The sequence below is a fragment of the Microcebus murinus genome, chromosome 8, assembly GCF_040939455.1.
Source record: "Microcebus murinus isolate Inina chromosome 8, M.murinus_Inina_mat1.0, whole genome shotgun sequence".
Classification (NCBI taxonomy): domain Eukaryota; kingdom Metazoa; phylum Chordata; class Mammalia; order Primates; family Cheirogaleidae; genus Microcebus; species Microcebus murinus.
In genome coordinates this window covers 106,417,277-106,439,250 of record NC_134111.1, presented here as the reverse complement: position 1 = coordinate 106,439,250, position 21,974 = coordinate 106,417,277, and the positions used below count along the sequence as shown (strand labels likewise).

Here is a 21,974-nt window from a genome sequence, read left to right as displayed (position 1 = left end):
ACGCTGGGACTTGTAGGAGGCACCAGGAGCTATTCCAGCTCACGCCCTGCTGCTGGGCGTGGCCCCCGCCCCTGAGAAGTGCGCTGCCCCCACAGCTTGGGGGCTGGAGGACGGCAGGGGGAGCTCTCGGGGCCCAGGCAGCAGCCAGGGCACGAGGGAGAGGATGGTGGGCGCAGGCTCCCATGAGGGTGCAGACTGAGGAACAGACACAGATGAGCACAGCTGGAACGGGGGTCTAAGCCAGGCTCTCTGGGTCTGCCAGCCACCAAGGGGCCCAGAAGCAAAGGAGTTTAAAAGGGACTAGTGGCAGCTGTCCCCACCCAGCGTCAAGGACTGTCCCTGCACTGTTCAGTGGCACCCTCGGCTCTCACTGCAGCCTGGGGTGGGGAGTGGGAGTGGGGATGGAGAAGCCAGTCCCCCAGGACAGCTCGTAGCCAGTGCTGGCTGCAGGCAGAGGTGCCCTCTAGACCCACGGACCCCTCTGCATGGACCTCATGTTCCTGCCACAGCGGCTCCTGTTCTAGAATCTGTCCCGAGGCGTCTTTCCTCACTGCCAGGCCTGGGTGGTGCCTTCGTGCTGGTTCTCTGTTCCTAGCACCCGAGTCCCGCAGTGTCCTGCGTCCCCCAGCCCAGGACTCCGCCTGCCCAGCCTGGCCGGCCCCGCCCACTGCCCAGGTCCCTGGCCCCTCCGGAGGCCACCAGTATAGCCCTGTCACCCGTCTCAGTCTCAACAGCCCCCCCAGCCCTGCCCCCACAGCGACACAGCGAGGCCCAGCCTCCTGCTCCCCGGAACCAGGTGAGTGTGTGAGTGGCTTGGTGTTCATGTTTATTTATAAAGTTACACCCTCAAGTTCCAAACAAGGTTTGTTGCCGTGTTCACCTGCCGGGTGTGAGGCCCCCATCTGGAGCCAACAGCAGAGATGTGGGAGGAATTCTGGGACGCTCTCGAGTGTCCGGCCCTGGAATCTGCCGTCTCGGCGGCAGGACGCAGAGGCCACCGGGCTGTGCCTGCCCCTTCTGCACCTGCCCCTTCTGCACCTGCTCGGCTACATCTCCCGGGTCGCGGCGCCGTGCACGGACCCAGGCACGTGGTCATTCCTGGAGCTTCAGCCGCTGAGGCTCAGAGGCGGCGCCAGTGCGGACGCCCCGGCTGCCGAATGGGCACACACGCCACCAGCTAGGTTTTCATCACGGCCATGACGGAGACCTGAGAGGACAGACGGGGTCTGGGCAGGGACTGCACTAGCCGCCCTCCCCTCCTCAGCCCACCCAGGTGCCCGGGACGGGGACGTAGGCCCTGCACCTCTGGCAGCTGGAGGCTCTGCCCAGGGCTCTCACGGCAAGAGACGAGGGCCTCATGTCCCGAGCAGAGGCCACCAGACCTCAGGCCGCCCGGGCAGGCGAGGGGCAGCGAACCCACCTCCTGGAGGCACTGGCCCAGCATCTCCTGGCTGTGAATGGACGGCCTGCGGAGAGAGTGCCACGTCACCTTCCAGACCCCGCCGCGCACCAGGGCCCACCGCCCACCAGGCGCAGAGCAAGGAAGGGGCACGAGGCGTGCGTGTCTGCTCCGTCCGGCAGGATGGGGAGGAGCTCGGCGTGAAGAGAGGGCAGGGCAGGGCGCGGACAGCCGAGTGCCAAGATGCCAGGGCCCCAGCCTCCCACTGGCCACCCCCAGGCCCCGGGCCCCACCTGTCTATTTTGGTTGCTATGGTCACAGTGAAGGCGCCCTCGGTGTCTGGCAGGTAGGTGGAGGGCACGATCCGGTAGGCCCCGGGCGGCAGCAGGCAAAGCCGGCTCACCTCCTGGGCGTAGCGATGGGGCACGCAGCTCAGCAGCGGCTCCTGCAGCAGCAGTGGGGCCGCACCCGGGCTCTCACCCCCCGCAGGCACCTGGGACAGGCACAGGCGCACATGGGGGGCCTGCGTGGGATGGGGCACACACAGCCCAGAGGCCGCTCCCCTTCCTCACTGCCCCAGTGGAGGGTGCACGGCCTGGGGTTCCGTTGGCAGCTCGTGCCAGCTGCTTGGATGCCCTCAGCCCGAGTCACTCGCCTTCTAGAGGAGGGACCACCTCCTCACCAAGGCCCCAGCACTCTCACGACAGCGCCATCGGTGGGCCTGGCAGCGTCAGATCGCCAGGGGGCTTTATTTAAAAACCCTGCCACTCCTTGGCCCCGGGTACTGGTGGCCTGGAGCAAGGAGGATCTGCTGAGGGTCTTTGCCTGGTCGCCAGGGACCGACAGGGCAGGGCAGGCCGGGGAAGATGCCTTGGTGCGGCTACGCGCTGACCCACCCACCTGCACGAGCTCCTCTCCCCGGCAGGTACACCTGGCAGAGGGGCCACTCCTCGGCCATCAAGGTTCCCATCACGAGGTCTCCACAGGCGGCCTCTCCTTCCCGCTCTCCCACCCCCTTCTGTAGGTGACCCTGGGCTGGAGTGGCACTGTTGTCCTTCTTGCCTGCTGTCTGAGACCCAAGCCCCTGCTGGCGTGGCTGAGCCCACCTGCAGACTCCTACAGCCCCAGCTGCCAGCTCCAGACCCACCTCGGGGTGGCCGGGCGCTCCCTCCAGATCTCCTTGCCCACCTGGTTTGTGTCTGGCCTGCAAACCCTCCCTGCCTGTCCATTCAGCAGCCCCGCCCAGCAGGCTGCTGCCGCGGGGCAGTCACCGTGCGCAGGCCACACGCTCTTCTGGGCACCTGAAGTGCCCTCCCCACCATGAACCAGGCCACGGCTTCTTCCCGGCTCCCAGCAGGCACCCCCCAACCCGCTCAGTCCTCCCCTCCGCGCCTAGCACTCAGTGACACAGGCACGGGAAGAGGTGCTGTGCCCGGAGGGCTCCAGGGTGTGTGACCATTCCACAGGGCGGGACGCAGGTGGGACCTCCCTGCAGTAGCTTCCTGGGGCCACAGCCACCAAAGCAGCCGGCAGAGCCCTGGGTCCTGCGAGAATGGACCCGAGACAGTCATTCTGAGCCAGAGCGGGTGGACAGGGCTGCCTGGGCTGACCCCGGTGAACACGGACTTTGGGAAACCTAAAGATGAGTCTACGTGACCAGCCAGTCTGGCTGATGCGCCCAAATGACTAAGCCAGGACAACATGGACCAAGATGCAAATCCCCTGGGGCTCCCCGACCCCTCCCCGGGCGAGGAGCTTGCCTGGAAGATGTGGAAGCCGATGGGGTGGAACTCGCTGCCCCTGGGCTGGCAGTGCTGACGCAGAGTGACGCGGACGCAGCGTGGGCCAGAGCCCTCAGGGACGGAGAAGGGGAGGCAGGGGTTGGTCGGGTAGGAGGCAAAGTTCCTGCTGCCCCCTGCCGTCTGGCCAGCTTGCCAGCAGCCCTGCAGCTGCACGGTGCCCCACTCCCCGGCGGGCAGGGCTGCCCCGGGGCAGGCGCTCTTGGACGCGGCCCTGACGGCGCTGACAGGAGAGACAGGCGGCGTGTCCCAGGCATGAACTCTCACCGACCCAAGGGGAACCACCCGAACCCTACCCGTGAGGGGTCCGCGCTTCCCCGGGGCTGTGGCCTCGGAGAGCAAACGCCCACACTGGCTCCGCTCACCTGAGGGACACCCGCCCGGTGGAGAAGACCCGGAGCAGGAACTGCCCCGGCATGTCCTTCAGGAAGGTGCTGGGCACGGCCAGGTAGTAGCCCGGGGCGAGCTCACAGTGCAGGTGCACCTCCCGGTCATACGCGTGGCACGCGGTGCCGGCCACGGGGGGTGCGGACAGGACCCTGGGCAGGCTGACCCGCCGCTTCTCCACCTACGACCGCAGGGCGGAGGCTCAGCGTGTGGAGAGGCGCAGCCCCTCAGGGGGTTCTGCCCTCCCTGCCTCAGAAAGGGGCGGTGGGCCTGAGCCTACCGGGCCCAGGGCCCTCCTGTGGGCCTGGGGAGGGGCCCGGCCTTGTAGACTCAGGTCAGAGCCTCGCTGTGGGGGCCTCAGCTGGCGTCTGACCCTGCAGCAGCCCCGGGAGTGGGAGACGTGTGCGGTCACACACGTCCCAGTGTGGCAACTCCTGGACCCAGAGCCCCGCGGGCTCTGTGCCCCCACCTCACCGAGGGGGAGCGAGGCGGGCTGACTTGCCTTCCAGATGTGCAGGCCCACGGCCTGGTAGTCCTTGCCCGGGAAGCTCGCGGGGCTCCATGAGGTCCAGTCGTCACCCACCAGCGCCCGGGCCCGGCCTGCCCCATCTGCCCTGCACATCCTGGGTCTTTGCAGGACGGCAACGAACACCTCGCTCGGTTCTGAGACCCGCAGCCAGAACTTGGGGTTGCTGGGAAAGCCGCTGTTGTTCCGGCAGCCTCCTGCCGACTGCCCCTTGACCCAGGCCCCAGGCAGGGCCCGCGTGTGGCAGAGCACCTTTCCTAGTGAGAACGGCACGCGTCCACTCCAGGCAACGGCTCACGCCGGCTCCGCGCTGCGAGCTGAGGCAGGGCACGGAGACGGAGAAGCCAGCACCTTGCGAGAGCGCCGCCCCGCCGGGCGAGAGTGCTGCTGCCCAGCCGTCTTCCTCCAGGAGGGAGCAACTCCCCACGCACGCCCTCGTACCTGTGTAGAGACTCTGCAGGTGGCCGGTCTCTGTGACTGGGTAGCCAATAGTGACCTCGTCAAACTCCCTCAGGAACTCTTCCTCCTCCACCCAGAATTCCCCTTCCTGGAGCTGGGACAGGAGCTCAGACTCTTCCGCTGGGTCCACCCGGCTCCAGCCTTCACCCCTGGAAGAAAGCGTGTCCAGCAGGAGACTCTCCCTGACAGGCAGAGCGGGGTGGGCCAGAGCCCCGCGCTCAAAGGAGTCTGCAGCACCAGGCCCTCCGGGCGGTGGCCACCCTTCAGAGTCTCTCTCTCTGGCCAGAGGAGCTTCCTGCCAGGGCCACCACCCGAGCCCAGAATGACATGTACCCATGGCCCTGGACGGAGGCCCAGGCCTCACGAGAACTGTCTACGGCCCAGACAGAGTGCGGTGCCCGCAAGCAGGCACTAAGTGGGCCTTGCCAGAGACAACCAAGCACTGTCCTTCCTGCCAGCTGGATGTGACCAGGGTGTGGGCCAGATGGGTCCCGGGTCCCGGGTCCCGGAAACCTATGGCCGTCACGGCCCTCCTCCTGACCACGGCAAGACCTGCCCCCCGCACTCACCCCTCTCTCCAGAGCCCCTGCCAGCACCGCCGGCCCCAGGGGTTCTGGATCCGCAGCAGGAGGATGCCCTGGCCGTCCTGGGCCCGGAGCTCCCGCAGATCCGAGACAAGGAAGGCATGAAACTCCCCCAGCTCCCTGGCACCTATGTGAGGAGCAGCTGGGTCACAGCAGGAAGGGCAGCATGAGGCCCCCAGACGGACAAGGACCCGCAGGTCTTCGTCTCCCTCCCTGGGAGACGCGCCAGCCCACCCACCGGTGGCTGCACAGGAGGCCCCCGACCCCCACGGACCACAGGAGCCCCTTTCCCAACAACCGCAGCCCAGCGAGCTCGGGACCCCCTGGGCGAGCACCGCACACACTGAGCCCGGCTCGGCTGCCACCCGGGTCTGGTGCTAAACAAGTCATCCCTTCTCTGGGCCTCACGCTGCCCGCGCCCATCAGCACAGGGCCAGTCCTCAGACACGCCACGACTGCTACTGTCGACACAACTGCAACTGCCAAGGACCCGAGGGATCTGCACAGGCAAAGCTCTCGGGAGGCAGGGCACGCTGAGACAGCATCCGACCAGAAAAAACGGGAGGACTGGGGGCCCAGAGAGGAAACAGCTACCCTGGCCAGAGACCTCGAGACACACGGACGTAGAAATGGAACAGCCGAGCACAGCAGTGCCGGGTCGAGAGGCACGGGGGCCTGGAAAGAAGAGAAGGAACTCCTGGAAGGGCTGCCATGCTTTGCTTAGAGCAGCGCTGCAGCCGCCATTCGGTGTCCTGCACGTCCCCAGCCCCTGGCCACCTCAGCAGGCTCCAGCCATCTCCAGCGCCAGCAGCCGCACCTCTGTCTGGCCTTTCTCCAGAGCCTCAAGTGCCAGGAGTTAGTCCTAGCTCCCCACGCCCGCCCCCGGGAGCTCCCAGGCCAGCGCCCTGGCTCCTCTGGGGAGGCTCGGGGAGTGCACGCCCTCCGGCCTCCCTGCACCCCCACTGTGCTCCGGAGTCCGTCTCGGGTCTGCCTGTGGGGACCCAGACCAGGGCCCACACCAGCCCTCACACACAGGCTGGGGGTGTGACTGTCATCAGCTTCCAGTCTGATAGTCACGTTTTTTTAACCAAAATTACAAAAATAATCCTAAATATAAAAAAAATATAAAGATGTTCATGCCAATGTTATTTATAATTATATAAAATCAGAAACACTTTAAACATCCGACATCAGGGAAGGGACTGAGAGAGCGACAGCAAGTCCGCTAATGAAGCACAACGCTGACGAAGCTTACGCAATAGCGTGGGAAACGCCGTCTGTAATACAGAACGGAAAAGGAATACGTCTGTGAAAAAACTGAGAATGTGCACCGAAGAATCACACGTGCTTATATTCAAGTGGTTTTTCTTTTTTATAAACAAACTTTCTTTAATAAAGAAACACACACATCACTACAGTAAAGAATGAGCTTTGACCTGCCAGGTCGCCAGCTGGCCCAGGGGTGACACATGCGCCCGGCTTCGACTCAGCGCTGCCTGCTTCTCACAACACCCGCGCGCGACAGTGACCAGAACACGAGTCCCTGCTCGTGCCAGCGGAAAGGACTAGTCAAGGGAAAAAAAGGGTCCCTCTCTCTGGAGCAGGGGACAGTAGGGAAAGGCCACAAACCCAGGACACCACCCTCAAGGACAAATCTCCTTCTGCCCAGTTAGTCCTGACAGGGCTGCATAAACAGTCACATAAAAAGCTACGTGTCGCGTGAGCCGCGCCTCACCTGCCCTGGGGCTGAGCACCGAGCAGCTGATCAAACACTGGTCCTTCAGGTGGAGCAGCTGGTGGCAAGACCTGTGCTCCTGGCCCCCGGGCCTGTCCCGCTGGCCGCTGCTTCCCGCCAAGTCCTTCAGGTTCCACCTTTCTGCCAGGCCCCCAGTTAGGTCCACCAGGGCATCCGCCACCTGCCCTGCCCACAGGTGCTCGTAGGAGCCATGGACCCTGAGGGAACACAGCCACGACCAGAGTGAGTGTCAGCCCCGGGCACGGCTGCCGCCTCTCCTGACCCCTGTGGTCTCCAGCACGTCCCAGGGCATGTGATCCACAGCCTGGACTGCGGCACTGACTGCCCTGGCGGCCTTCCTCAATTCCTCGGACACAGCTGCCCAGCCCAGCCTCTCAGCGAGGTGACAGACACATCCGCAGAGGGAAGGCTATTCAACTGACATCGTGGGGAGGGCCACAGTCCCCAAGTGAGGACCACGATATGCAAGCACTGGTGGGCCTGGGCGGCCTCACTCCTCGCCAGTGACCACGCAGGGAGGCTGCCTGCCCCAGGTGCTCAGACGCAAATATCTGGAAGCGTGGTTCTTGCTGGGTCTGAGAGGAACAGGAGGACAGGGCACGTTCCCTCTGTGGAGGCCAAGACTCCTGCTGGCCCATGAGCAGAACCTCCACGTCTGGGACAATAGGCCCCTCCCGCACAACAGGCCGCCGGCCCCGCAGAACCGAAAAGGGCCCGCAGCCCAGAGCGAGCAGGGACAAGCCTCCCGGGGCAGCCCAGGGTGGTGGCAGCTCCCCACCTGCCCCGCCATGGCCCAGCACACGTACTTGGCGTAGACCTTTTCCAACAAGGGCAGCCAGAACACATCCTCCCTCTGGCAGCGGGAGAAGCAGAGTCTTCCTGCAAGGCACGGCAGGCGGTCATCTGTGGTCACCTCCACCCAGTGTCCAAACTGCCAGACTCGGCAGGTGAAGGAGCCCCGGTAAGTCTGGTCGGACCAGCTGGGCTGTCCTGGCGGGATGACCTGCCACACACAGGGAGAGGCAAAGGAGACCATGAGACAAGCACCACCTGGCGCTCTTCAGCATCCTAACATCAGCGTGACCACAGCCGAACCCCTCCGCAGCCCCTGCTGTTTTCAAAGGACTCTGCTCCACGCCTAGGTGTCGATGCTCATAGGAAGTTCAGTCACTGGACACAAAGTTAGCAGACCTTTCATTTAAATATTTTAGGACCGTCCTGAGGGAGCCAAGCATCTCCAAATATGTTCTACTGTCCTAAATAAGCATTTGACCTGAATCCAAAACAAATGTGACTTCTGCAGGTACAAGTGCCCTAATTCTTGACAAGAGCTGGCTGCAGACAGCATGTCACCACAGGAGTGGTGGCCCCCCCCTGCTGCTAGAGTCTGGTGTCTCACCCCCGACAGCCACCTGCACCTCCTGCCGGGCTCCCTCGGGGTCTGCACTCAGACCAGCATGGACTGGGTCCTGGCTGTGCCCTTACTAGGCAGACACACAATGACAACTGCTTTAGCACCCTCGTGTGTAAAAAAGGGTCACAGATGGTGAGGCTAGAGCAAAGGCCCTGGCAAAGAAGAGACCCGGCCGCTGCAAGGCTCTGCTCGTGCAGGAGCTCACTGCGACGTGGCGGAAGGAAAGGGCAGAAGAGAAAGCTGCGCCATCGCCAACCTGGTCCAGGAGGTGCCTGCCCTTCTGCAGCGCAGCGCAGGCACACAGGAACCAGCAGTCCCCCAGCAGCCCCTGCTTCACCTGCCCTTCCCACGGCTCGTCTGGAAACAGCCGGGGTGCAGCACAAATTTCCTGAAATAAAGATAATTGTCCAGAGTTAGATCGTGGCTGATGGCTAGTCTTTCAAACTAAAACCTAAGGATCTAGGGGACACACTGGAGAGGCGCTTCTGATCACCTCTGTTGCCCACCAGGGGACAAGCTGCAGCTGGCTTCTGGCAGCCACTGTCCTTTAGCGCCTCCTGGCTGCAGACCCCCATCCAGCTCAGCTTCTGGGGTGCCCGTCACTGTCTACCTTCCTTATTAGCAAAAGCCCCAACTCCCGACGAATCCTACCATGCTCCTTCTCGAAACAGCTAAATGTTGGTTTAGGAAACAATTTCACTCTGAATTCAGATGGCAAATCTCACATGGGTCCTCCATTCTGCTGGAAACCCTACTGCTGCCGTTTCTCTAGAAGGGTCTACTTCCCACATCCCCACACCATTTCATACCTTCCCCTTCCTTTCTGACCTCCCAACAATCCAGCTCCCCTTGCCCACGCCTCTGAGCTGCCTGTCTGGCTTCTGCTTCACCAGAAGCCACTGGCCCTGCGCCCCTTCTGCCGCCCAGAGACTGCACTCCCGCCACGACTCTGTCCCTCCCACCTCCAGAGAGGATCCCACTAGCATAAAGGCAGGAGAGAGAATCGCCCGTCTTCTTCAAGACGTCATTCCACACCACATTCTCTCCCAGGCTCCCTCTCATCAACAACCTATTTGAAGGAGCTGCTGCCCCTCCCATGGGCAGCTCTCTGCCCTTGTCCTTCCCGACTACTCGGCGGCATTCAGAACAGCTAACTGTGCCCCCCCCACACACACACAGTGGTCCCTTCTTGGACTCCATGATGCCACATGCACCTGGCTGTCCTCTCACCTCACTGCCCACTGCTTCTCAAGTCTACCTGTCAGGACACCTGCCTGAACTCAAGAAAAGTTAGGGTTCCTCAAGGTTCAGTCTTGAGCCCCCCTTCTTCTCTGCTGGTACTTCCTCCTGCACACCCTCCCAGGCCTTGGACTATAAGCCACCTATGACACTCCAACTCCAGACAGATGCCTGTAGCCCAGATCTTGCTGAGCCCTCCACTCCCACATCCACCTGCCTTCCTGACAGCTCCACCTCAACATGTGAGAGCAAAGCCCAACTCCAGATCACCCCAGGCTCTGTCTGGGCTGCCATCCACCCAGGTGCTCAGGCTAGAAATCCAGAAGCCACACTTAACTCCTCTGTTATCCTCACCTTCTCCTTCAATCCCCCTCCAAAGTCTTCCTCAACTCCATCTCTCCAAATCCACACCCTAAAGCTTGTCACACTAACCTAGGCCCCCTTCGTCTTTCTCCAGGACCACTGCACTCTTGCCCCGACACTTCACTTCCCACCCAGCAGCAAGAGTGAGCTTCTTAAAACACAGAACCAAGGCTGGGTGAGGTGGGTCAGGCCTGTAATCCCAGCACTTTGGGAGGCTGAGGTGAAGGATTGCTTGCGGCCAGGAATTCAAGAACAGCCTCGGCAACAGCAGGACCCCGTCTCTACAAAAGAATTCTTTAAAAATTAGCCGGGCATGGTGGCAAGCGTCTGTAGTCCCAGCTACTCAGGAGGTTGAGGCAGGAGGATCGCTTAAGCTGTAATCCAGCCACTGCACTGTGCCTGGGTGACACAGTGAGACCCTGTCTCTTAAGTAAATAAACAAACAAAAACAAAGCAAATAAATAAATTCAATAGAATCAATTCTCTACTGAAACCTTATACTAACTTCTAATTGCACCAAAAACCCATTTTTCAAATAAAACCCAAATTCCAATGCCATGGCCCAAAGGCTCTTCAGGCTCTGACCCTTGCCTCCTCCTGGGCTCTCTGCCAGTTGCCCAAGGAAACCAAGTCGCCAGTTAAAGCCACCTCAGATGCCAGAACCAGCCAGGAAGTTCCGCTCTGCTCAGAGGCTGGTGGCCACCCAGGTGTCTCCACAAAGACTGCACCCACTTAGGGGAAGGGTGTTCCTGGGCAGTCTCAATCAACAGACAAACCATTTCTAAAAATATCAACGCAGCACTGGGCCAGGGCATCCCTTTGTGTTGCCATTTAAAAACGTTTACGACTGGAAATGCAGGTGCAGAGTCCCAAACTGAAATTCTACCCCGCTTTGCTCTGAGCGCTCAGCCTGGCCATCCAGAAGGGCAGGAGAGGCCCTCACTGCCAGCGACAGCACACATGGCGAGCAGGAGCGGCAGGGCAGGGTCGCCGCGCCCTGACCCGAAACCAGGTGCGGCCAGAGCTCTCCGGAACAGGAGAGGGGGCGGCGCGGTTCGTGTCTCTGCCGAGAAGCCGCACTCGCTCTGCCGGAGCTCCCGCAGGTGGAGCCCACGGATGGTCGGCCGGAAGTCCCGCTCGCACCGAACGGGCTGGAGAAGGGGCTCCGAGGGGCGGCGGGCGCCACCCGAGCCCGCTTCCGAGGATAACGGCAGGGCCCGCGCCCCGCGCCCCACCTGGGGCCGCCGCCACGTGATGTCCTCCCGGAACTGGGCCAGCGGCGTGGACAGGTTGGAGAAGAGCGAGGAGTCCGAGGCGGGGAAGGCGGCGTCCCGGAAGAGCTCCCTGGCCGGCGCCGGCGTCTCGCCCCGGCCCGCCCGCATCTTCGACGCCCCGGGCGCCCATCTGCAGCCGGCGGACGCAGGGTGGCGGCCCCGGAGGGAGCGCGAGCGCGCCCGGCCCCCGCCCGACCTGGCCGTCCAGCCCGCCGGCACCTGCGGGTACCGATCCAGCCAGGGCGCCAGCCCGCTCCGTCGCCCAGGTAACCAAGCTGCAGCCAACCTGGAGCGTCGCTTCGGATCACATGACACAGCGGCCCAATCGCACTCGAGCGTTGGGAGGAGCAAGCCGGGCTGCCAAAGCCCCACGGGGGCGGGGTCCCTGAGCTCGGCTCTCGCGAGGCCGCGCCGTCGCGCCTGCTGTATTTCTGCATCCGGAGCCGGCACGACTGGGAACTGTCGCAGGCAGGGCTCCTGCTCGGAGGGCCGGCAGGCATTTTGCTCTCTGGATGCTTCGGCTCGGGCCGGGGGGTCGGGGCCGCTTGGACTTGCGGGTTCTTGGAGCTACCGGAATGTGGGAGGCCGCCTCGGCCGCGGTCGCGCCGCAGACTACAGGTCCCAGCATGCAGCGCCACTCCCAGAATGCGTCTCTCCTTCCCAGAATGCGTCTCTTCTTCCGGCATCTGCCTGCCAGTCCGCGGCGGAGCTCGTGGCGGCGGGTTGTTGGGGGAAACGAAGGAGAGGTTCGCTTGGGAAGGAGAGTTGCGAGCCGTCAAGGACAGACCCAGTGCCCGCAGCTCTCGTGGTTGTGTTTGGGAGAGGCTTGAGCGGGCCGCGTCGCCGGGGTCGGGCTTTCAGGGACCCGGCTTTGTCGAGAGGCTATTTCAGATCGGAAGCTCTTGTGTCTTAAGCAGGGACAAGGGGTGAGGCTGGAGCGTCCCGCCAAGCATTTTGTCCCTAGATGGCTGGACATCTGGACCTGGTGGCTGGGGAGTGACCTCCTGGACTCACAGTCACAGTTCAGGGCCACTTATTGCCATGGGGAGGTGAGGACAGTGATCTCGGGGCTTGCTCCAGGATTCACCTTTGATGCAGGAATCTGTCCTCCATTCCCAGCAAGGAGTTGGGCTAGCCAGAGGCTTCTTCTCTGCCTGCCCCTCCAAGCCTGCTTCACTGAGGCTAGAGTCTTTACAGACGGTCGGACAGGAGAGAAGGGGACTCCAGCCCTTCTAGTGACAGCTGTTTGCTACCTGTTACGCCTTTTGCCTCTTCTAGCCACTTTTACTAGACCTCAGGATATGAAGGATGGTTAAGCAGAAGCCATATTTCTTGCCGTCAGGTGTGAAAAGTCCCTACTGCTGGAAGAGAAACTAAACCTGGTTTGGGAGCCCCAGGTTCCTGTAACGGCTGCAGCTCCTTCCTCTGAGAGGCCAGACAGGGCCTGTGTGAGTAGAAGTTGTTCAGGTGGCGTGACACTGTGCTATTTGGATTCCACCAGGCCCCAGCCCCTTAGTTTGGGGTCAGGGTACTCCTAGTTGCAGTTCTAGAAAAGCAAGTGACCACATAGTCAACACTTCTCTGGGATGCTTCATGCCCACTCAGCATCCTCTTGGTGCTGACTCTTCCAGAAACTGTTTCTGACTCCTTGGCAGGCTGGCAGCTGCACCATAGCTGAAAGGAGTTGGGAAGGCCCTGGGCTCTGCTGCACCTAGGGGTCTTGGAGGAGCAATAAGCAAGTTTTTTTCTCTGTCTTGGGTGCTGGGCAGCTGGTTTGTCCAGGTGACATATATGGGTGGGCAGCAGAGCTGGGGCTAGCCCAGGGTGCAGACTCTCCATCAGGGCCTTTACCATGTCACTTACCCAGGCTGACAAGCTCTGGAGAGCCAGCAGCTTGTGTGTGTGTTCCCTGTCATCCATGTTTAGGGCAGGGCCCATGCCTGGAGCCATATTCCCAGAATCTGGAAAGGGCCAGGAGACAGTGGGTGCTGCATAGGCAGTAGCCCAGGCCTGCAGGGATGGGTGAGGGACCAGCACTACTGGTGTTTCAGCCGGAGATGGCGTAGTGCAGCTCCCTGTCCGCCTGCCCCACCCTTAACTACATGCCATGGATTGGATATGGTTTATTTCTGCCAAGACGCATGTTGAAACTTGATCCCCAATGTGCAATGCTGGGAGTTGATGCCTAGTAGGAGGAGTTTGGGTAATGTGGGTGGATCCTGCATGAACAGATTAATGCCCTGTGGAGAGGGTGAGTGAGTTCCCCCAAAAGTGGGTTGAAAAGTCTGGCTTCATGGGTTTCTCCCTTTCCCTTCCTCTCCTGCCATCTCTGCATACGCCCACTCTCCTTCTACTCTCTGCCATGAACCGAAGCAGCATGAGGCCCTCACCAGATGCAGCTGCCCAATCTTGAACTTGGCACCATAATCATGAACCATATAAACCTCTTTTCTACATAAATTACTGAGCCTAAGAGAATTCTGTTATAGCAGCACAGAATGCACTAAGACACCCTGAGTGCCCGTGTGGTCCCTTCCACTGTCCCAGAGTGCAGAGATGCTCCCTCAGCCGATTAAGAAGGCATTCCCTTCTCCCTCCAGGGCCCATCCCCAGCCCTGCCTGTAGTGGGGTCTCTGGCTCCTGGGATGTCAGGAGGATTTGGAAGCAGCTTGGGCTGGTGGGATAAGAAGATAGCTAGTTCCCAGCCCTGGTCTTAGATGCGGGCTCCTGGACGGAGGCACTATAATTAAAGTCTCAGAGCCTCAGGGTTTGAGGGTTATAGGAGGATGAGGGTCCCTCAGGCAGGACTAGTTCCTCTAGTGACCCCACTCCTGGCCAGTGGACTGTCAGAAACACGTCTAACCACTTCCCCAAGTCCATGAGTGCTAAGGGGCCCTTTGGAAGCAACCCTGCCTGCCTCCTCTCTCCTGCCTACCCACTTGTTCTGCACAGAGGACTGCCCTTGTCTTTTAAGGCAATGTTCCCTGACATCACAAGCCAAGGTGGTCTCTCCTGAACCTCATATCTCTGTTTGGTCAAGGGGCAATAACTGGGCACTTCCTGTGCTGGTCATTGCGTTCTCATGGAAACAGATTAAAACATCAGTGCCTTGCCCAAAAATTCCAAACTTGAAAAATTGGAGTGAGGTGGGGGTGAGAAGGGAAGCAGGCAGCTAATCCAGCTCAGGAAGGGGTGTGCTGAGGAGCCCCAACGGGGGCTGTGCAGCCACAGCTGAGGGAGACCGAGGGAGGTGTACTGGGCTGTGGGCACTGTCGGTTTGGCGGACTGCCACGTCCTGCCGGAGATCACCACACAGCCACTGCCTGCTTTCTATCAACAGGAACCCTTGGTTTTTGATTTTGTTCAGTTTCTGGCAGCTAAAGTCATCTGGAGAGTCTGACTTCTCAGCCCCAGTGTCAGAGTAGAATCTTAGGGTCACATGCCCATCTCTGGGCAGTGAGGCACGGAAAGCAGCCTGGGGCTCTAGGGGGGTTTCCTCAGTCTGTGTAAGATGCCAGGGCAGGTTGTTCTCTTCCAGTCTTTGCAGGCCAGCATGTGGGAACACAGTACTATACACTGCTATAACTGGCTTCACAGCGTGTAACGACCACATGGGACAAGCCAGAGGACAGAGGCCAACATGCCAAAAACTCAGCAGAAATAGAAAGAACCTGGGTCTCTGGCCATATCACTGAGCCTGTGAATTGGGAAGGCCGAGAGCCACCCCACCTTGGGACTTCTGGACATAGGGTACTAGATTTAATTTTATCGTTGGAGTGATTTTCAGTTGGATCTTACGCTGCAGCAAGACAGACTTGCTGTCACTGTATTAATTATCTACCCCAAACTTAGTGGCTGAAGGCAACCAACATTATCTCACAGCTTCTGTGGGGAAGGAATTTGGGAGCAGATCTTAAAGTAGTGCTGGCTCAGTGTCTCTTGGGAGATTGCAGCCCAAGTGTAGAGCCAGAGCTGGAGTCATCTGAAGGCCTGGCTGGGTCTGGAAGATCCGCTTCCAAATTCACATGAAGCATGACTTCCTCTCCACGTGGACCTCCACAAGGCTACTTGAGGATCCTCACAACGTGGCCGCTGGTTTCTCCCAGAGCAAGTGATCCAAAAGGAGGGGGAAGCAGGAGCCATAGTACATTTTATTCTCACCTCGGATGGTGTGCTTCCTCATTCCAACCGTGTTCCACTCATCAGAACCAAGTCGCTAAGTCCAGCCTGTGCTCAAGTAGAGGGAACTTAAGCTCCACCTTTTGAGGGAGAAAGTATCAAAGAATTCGTGGCCATGTCTTAAGACTACCAAAGTAGGCTGGGCGTGGTGGCTCACGCCTGTAATCCTAACACTCTGGGAGGCTGAGATGGGCGGATTGCTCGAGGTCAGGAGTTCAAAACCAGCCTGAGCAAGAGCGAGACCCCATCTCTACTATAAATAGAAAGAAATTAATTGGCCAACTAATATATATAGAAAAAAATCAGCCAGGCATAGTGGCGCATGCCTGTAGTCCCGGCTACTCAGGAGGCTGAGGCAGGAGGATCGCTTGAGCCCAGGAGTTTGAGGTTGCTGTGAGCTAGGCTGACGCCATGGCACTCACTCTAGCCTGGGCAACAGAGTGAGACTCTGTCTCGAAAAAAAAAAAAAGACTACCAAAGTCCCCAGGGCTGAGATGAGGGCATGGCACGCGCAAGATGCAGCACTCAGTCCGGGAGCCGTGGAAGGCCGGGAGGGAGCAGTCACATCCTCCAGGGAGGGCCGGTGTGCAGGCCCAGAGGTGAGAAACCATCTGGGGCTCCATGGGTGAGTGAAAAGAGGTGGGACGTTACCATTTTGAAAGGTCACTTGCTCTGTGGTGGGCTCCAAAACATCCTTGAAGCTGGGGCCAGCGAGAGCAAGCCCAGAGGCTTAGACTTTGTGCCAGCAGTGGAGAAGGGGAGAGGTTTGGTTCTTAAGAGGCATTTGGTGGCAAGTCCTGTTAGAAAGAGAGAGGTGAGGGTGCTGGAAGGGTGGTGCCAGTGGGGAGAGCCTGCAGGCCCTGCAGGACTGGAAGGCACAGACTCCCCTCAGGCCCTGCCACGCTAGGAAGCTCAGGGGCCAAAGAACAGTGTTCAGAACACCTTGTTGTATGCTAGGGTTGGGCACATTCACAGTTAATGTTTACAGGTCTGAAACGCAGGGCTGCTTAGGCCCACAAACAGCCCAGACCTGCCACCCCCAGCAGGGCAGGTCTGGTGCCCTGGGTCTGTGGGCAGCAGGGCACCTGTCCCTCAGAGCAGGGCCTTATGTCTGGGGTTCTCAAGAAGGGCCTGGGCAAGTGGAAGTCAGGTACTGGCTTCACCATGAGGTCTCCTCCTTAGCAAGTCCCTGGGCCTGCAGGACCAGCTGCCACCACGCACTTCCTGGAGCTAACTGCCCCTCCAAGCAGGAGAGTGTCGGGGGATCCGGCCCACTCCAGTGGGTCCAAGAGGCATCTCCAGGGCAGCAGGCCTAGGGGCTGCATAGTCCACAGCAGTGTAAGATGACCTGAGCAAAGATCACCTGGTCCTGCTGAGCAGGTTTCCTGAATGTTCTCTGAGCCTGTTTCCTCACCTACAAACCCCTTCATACTGCCAACTGGACAGTTTCAAGGATTAAAAGAGAAACTGGATGTAAAGCTTGTGGCTAGTCCTGGGCTGCAGGGAGTGGTCAGTGGGGAGTGGTCAAGTGAAGGTCACGGTCCTTGGGGAAGGGTAAGTGAAGGTCATGGTATTGGGGTGTGGTCAGGGAAGGTCATGATCTTGGAGGGCAGTCAGCGAAGGTCATGGTCTTAGAGGGTGGTCAGTGAAGGCCATGGTCCTTGGGGTGTGGTCAGGGAAGCTCATGATCTTGGGGTCTCTGGGATGGTCAGTGACAGTCACCGTCTTGGGCTGTGAAGGTGGTCAGTGAAGGTCATGGCCCGGGGCTTTCGGGGAATGTCAGTGCTGGTCACAGTCGGGCTGCAGGGCTGCTTAGTCACAGTCAAGGTCCTGGCCTCTGGGGGTGGCCACTGCTCTTCCACAGAAGAGCCCTTCGGTGGAGTTGTCGCAGGTGGGGCGCGGGGGTTGGGGTCCTGGAAGCTTGGGTTTCTCCCGTTGCCGGCCTGAAGGTTCCAGCGGAAGGAGTCTCCCAGGCAGGGCTGGAACTGGACCCTCTCTCAGTCTTTCCCGCAACCCAAGAGGAGGGGAGAGCGTTTCTCCTGGGGCAGCCCCCAAGGGCTGGATGGGCCAAGGCTCATTTGAAACAGGTTGAGACACTGAGCCTGTGTGATCCTCACACCCACTGAGGTAGGTGTCCCTGCCTCGTTTCACCAGTGCGCACCTGAGCGTCAGAGGGAAGAGGTGGCAGCCGTAGGTAGGACGCGGCAGCTCCTTAGCGGTCCCCAGGGCGGACCTCAGCTCACGTTGCTCACTGCGGTGGAAGAATGGATTCTTTTCTGGTGATATTTTAGATTAAGCTTTGTTTTCTTCCCCCATTATAAAAATGATACATTCGCTTTACAGGAATTTTTTTTTTTTTTAATTGTTAACTGCTGCTTCTAAGTGGTCATGTGCTCTTAAATTTTTTGACTATTACAGAGATAATTTCCACAGTTGACTTTCGTCCCCCGAGGTGAGCACACTTTAGACGTGGGCTGTTTTCTGTGTCGTGGGTGTTGTGTTCACATCACACTGTGGAATTTTTTTCTGCCTGTTTGCTCATTCATGCCGAACAAGGAGAGGTTTCTCTGGGCCCCGGGTGGGTGGGTGGGTGGGTGGTGGCGATCTCCTCAGCACTCTGCCCCAGGCCTGCTAGCGGCTCCTCTCAAGCCCTGCCCTGGGCCAGCGGCTCTGTGGAGACCCTCGCCCAGCCCCACTTTGGCTGCCATTTCCCTGCCTTCGAGCTTCTGTTTTCTGGGTGTCTGAGGGGCAATTATGGGGGGAGAAAGGTGGGGGAGGGGAGGCCTAACCGCTGGCATCAGGTTCCCCCAGGAAAAGCATCGTCTTGTCAGGGAAAACACCTTATGGGCTGGGGTTAGGTGGGCTGCTAGGGGGCCGAGCCCCAGGGCGCCCCCGCCAGCTGGGTGGGCAGCGCTGCTGGGGAGAGGAGAGGGCAGGGGTGGAGGAGAGAGGAGAGGGCAGGGGTGGAGGAGAGAGGAGAGGGCAGGGGTGGAGGAGAGAGGAGAGGGCAGGGGTGGAGGAGAGAGGAGAGGGCAGGGGTGGAGGAGAGAGGAGAGGGCAGGGGTGGAGGAGAGAGGAGAGGGCAGGGGTGGAGGAGAGAGGAGAGGGCAGGGGTGGAGGAGAGAGGAGAGGACAGGGGTGGAGGAGAGAGGAGAGGGCAGGGGTGGAGGAGAGAGGAGAGGGCAGGGGTGGAGGAGAGAGGAGGAAGAGAGGCTGAGTCTAGGGTGCAGAGCCTGGTGGGGTGGAGAGCCTGGAGCCGTCCCCTGCATGTTGAACGAAGGGAACCTGGGGGAGGAGGAGCCTTCAGGGACCTGAACTTCTCTGTCTGTCTCTCCGTGACCCCAAGTCTCAAGTACTGTCTACCACTTAGCTTTTCCTTTATGGTTTCCCGTCTTAAAATCGCTCTGCTGACCCTGGGAGCCTCTTTACCCTGATGTTCCAGCCCCCGGACCCCTCTTCACATGACCGAGTGTCTAGTTCATTTTGTGTTGCTGTAACAGGGTACCGCAGACGGGGTAATACACAAAGAAAAGAAATTTATTTCCCCCAGTTCTGGAGGCGGGAAGTCCAGGGTCAAGGGCCGCACGTGTGGCGGGAGCTCTCTTGCTGCAGCACACTATGGCAAAGGTCGAAGGGCAAGGGAACATCTGAGAGACCGAGAGGTCTGAGCTTGCTTTTATCACAACCCATGTTTGGATGGCGAGCCCACTCCCATGTTGGTGGCATTCACACATTCGTGAGGCCAAAGCTCAGTCACCTCTCACAGGTCACACCTGTGACCACCGTCAAATTTCAACATGAGTTTTGGGCGGGGTGTTCAAACTGTTGCATTTTGCCTCTGGCCCTCCAAAACCCATGTCCTTCTCACGTAACAAAATACATTCGATACATTCATTCCATCCCAGCAGTCCCCAAAGTCTTAACGCCTTCCAGCATCAACTCAGAAGTGCAGAGTCTCATCTCAGTCAGACAGGGCTGAGACTCAAGGCGCAAAATTCCTCTCCAGCTGTGAGCCTGTGAAATTAACAAGTGACGTGCTTCCAAAATGCACTGGGGGACAGGCCTAGGACAGACGTTCCCGTTCCGAAAGGGAGAAATAGGCAGGAAGAAAGGGGTAGTTGGTCCCAAGTCAGTCCAAAACCCAACAGGAAAGACAACAGTAAGTCTTAAAGCTGGAAACTCCTCCGCTTCCGTGTCCTGCGTCCTGGTGTGATCCGAGGACCCTTTACCAACTAAGATGGGCCCTCAGGTTAAGGAAACAAAAGTTGCCTAGAGGTGGAGGCTTCAGGGCCTGACTGGCAGGGCACGTTTCTAAATTCCTATGGCTACAGGAAGAACCACACTCTTGCTAGACCCCTAACGACAGGAGCTGTCAGGCAAATCCTCGGTTGACTGGCAGCCCAGCCCACCGCACTCTGACTGGACAGAGGACCGGCCTTACAAACATCCTCTTCTGAGACCTTGAGCCAGCTTCCCCAGCCCGTACAGGCTGCGCCAAACCGTCTTTGTGTCCTGTAGTTCACCCTTCGACGTAAGGACCCAAACTCCGCTTCATTTTGATGCTAAATCCCTGCCTCAGAGCGAACGTGGGGTGTATGTTACATACATGTTTATGCATGGCACATGTGCTCGGCTCCCCTCATAAACATCAATATGCATAGCTTTCCCCCCAAACCTGCTGGACAGGGATGACTCTGTCGTGTGATGCAGACCCCGTGAGGCCTAAACCCAACCTGGCCTTCCCCTCATCCAGCAGAGAGCCGCCCTGGCCCGTGTCAGAGACTGGCTCTTCCGATTTGCAAACTGATATTGCCGGGAAAGCTCCCGTCTCTACCATTCAGCTATCTGGTGGTCTTTTGGGCCACATCAGGCACACTGGGGCAGGGGCAGATCCCCAAGGCCTGGGCAGCCCCACTCCGCCATGGCTTCGCTGGACTCAGCCCACTCTTAAGCTGTCCTGGGTTGGCCACTCACGCCTGCAGCTCTCCCAGGCCGGCGCTGCGCAGTCCTGCAGTTCTGTGGTCTTGGCGGTGAGCCCACTCCCGGGGCTCCACTGGACAGTGCCCTGGTGGGGACCCTCCACGGCAGGTTTCGGCCTGGGCCCCAAGGCTGTCCATGACGTCCTTGAAATTCCGGAGACTTCCATGGCCCCACAGCTCGCAAACATCAGGTGTCTGCAGAGTCAGCACCGCGTGGCACCACTGAGGCTCACGGCTTATGCCCTGTGGCCTCCAGAGCTGCACCACTCCAGCCCTGGCTGGGCGGGCAGGGAGCACTGCCCTGGAATTCCGGGAGCTGAGTCCCCCGGCGGTCCCGGGCAGCGGAAGCCGAGGTCCCTTGAGTGCCTCTCTGGAAACCTTGCTCTGGACCTGTGATGGGAGGTCCAACCTCAGCGATCTCTGAAATGCCTCCCCCCACTGCCTTGATGAATCGCAACCTGGCTCCACTGTATCTTCACTCGTCTCTCTCGCAAGTGGTCGCTTGGCCACACCGTGCTCTCCTAAACCTGCCTTTCCTCTCTTGGTATGGCCAGGCTGCAAATTCCCCAGTCTTTCCTCCTGCTTCCCTCAGAATTATAGATTCTGTCTTCAAATAAGTTCTCTTTGCTGGCATCTTATTACATGTGGTTAGAAATAGCCACGCAGCTCCTGTGATAGTTTGCTTAGAAATTTCTTCTGCCAGATAGTCTAGTTTATCACTTTTAAATTCCACCTTCCGTAAGGCCCTTGGGCACGTGCGCAATTCAGCCAAGTTCCCTGGGACTCTGTAACAAAGATGGCCTTTATTCTGGTTTCCAAAGCCCTGTTCCTCATTTCCAGCTGAGACCGGATTAGAATTGCCTCCACTGTCCGTATTTCTACCAACATTCTGATCACAGCCGCTTTGGTGAACTGCTACGGCTCTTCTCTTCTGAACCTTGACCACAATCACCCGTAATGCTCTATTCATGGCTATACAGCCCTTGGTTTTTTTTTTTTTTTTCTTTTCTTCTCAGCCTGCCAGCTGAGAAGAAAATTCTCCCAGCTTCTGCCTATTACCCAGTTCCAAAGCTGCTCCCACATCTTTAGGTATCTGTTACAGCAGCAACTTCCTACTTCTTGGTACCAATTTTCTACCTTAGTCTGTTGTACGTTGCTAGAATAGAATACCATAGACTGGGCAGTTTATAAAAGAAAGAAATTTGTTTCTTAACAGCTCTGGAGGCTGCAGAGTCCAGGCTCAAGGGGCCCCCATCTGGCAAGCGCCTTCTCGATACATCGTCCCCTGGCGGGAGGTGGCGGGGAAGGTGGCAGGCGAGAGAGAGAGCTGAACTTGCTTTTCTAACAGTCCACTCCGGTGATAGTGATATTAATCCCATTCACGAGGGCAGAAGCCTCATGGCCTAATCGCCTCTTAAAAAGTCCCACCTCTTAATGCTGTCACAATGGCAATTAAATTTCAACAAGGGTTTTGGAAGGGGACATCAAACCATGGCATCATTCTACTGAGTGTTCGTCTTTAATAATTGCCTTTTAAAAAATTTTTCCAAGGTCTCTAGCTGGTTCTTTTTCATTAACTACCTGTTCTTGTTTCACAAGTGCCTATTCCTATCTTA

General features: G+C 59.0%; 1 protein-coding gene across 1 annotated transcript; it reads right to left on the bottom strand.

Moving 5' to 3' along the window:
• Nucleotides 1-809: 809 nt before the first annotated feature.
• On the bottom strand, nt 810-11,469 carry CAPN10 (calpain 10). The gene is made up of 12 exons (XM_012755717.2): nt 11,162-11,469; nt 8,581-8,712; nt 7,717-7,913; nt 6,890-7,107; nt 5,140-5,281; nt 4,553-4,719; nt 4,088-4,368; nt 3,564-3,766; nt 3,160-3,421; nt 1,693-1,892; nt 1,421-1,466; nt 810-1,207 (listed from the first exon to the last, which is right to left on the bottom strand). Exons 1-12 carry the CDS (start codon nt 11,306-11,308, stop codon nt 1,178-1,180), a joined length of 2,025 nt encoding a protein of 674 aa, XP_012611171.2. The 5' UTR covers nt 11,309-11,469; the 3' UTR covers nt 810-1,177.
• Between the last annotated feature and the right edge of the window lie 10,505 nt (nt 11,470-21,974).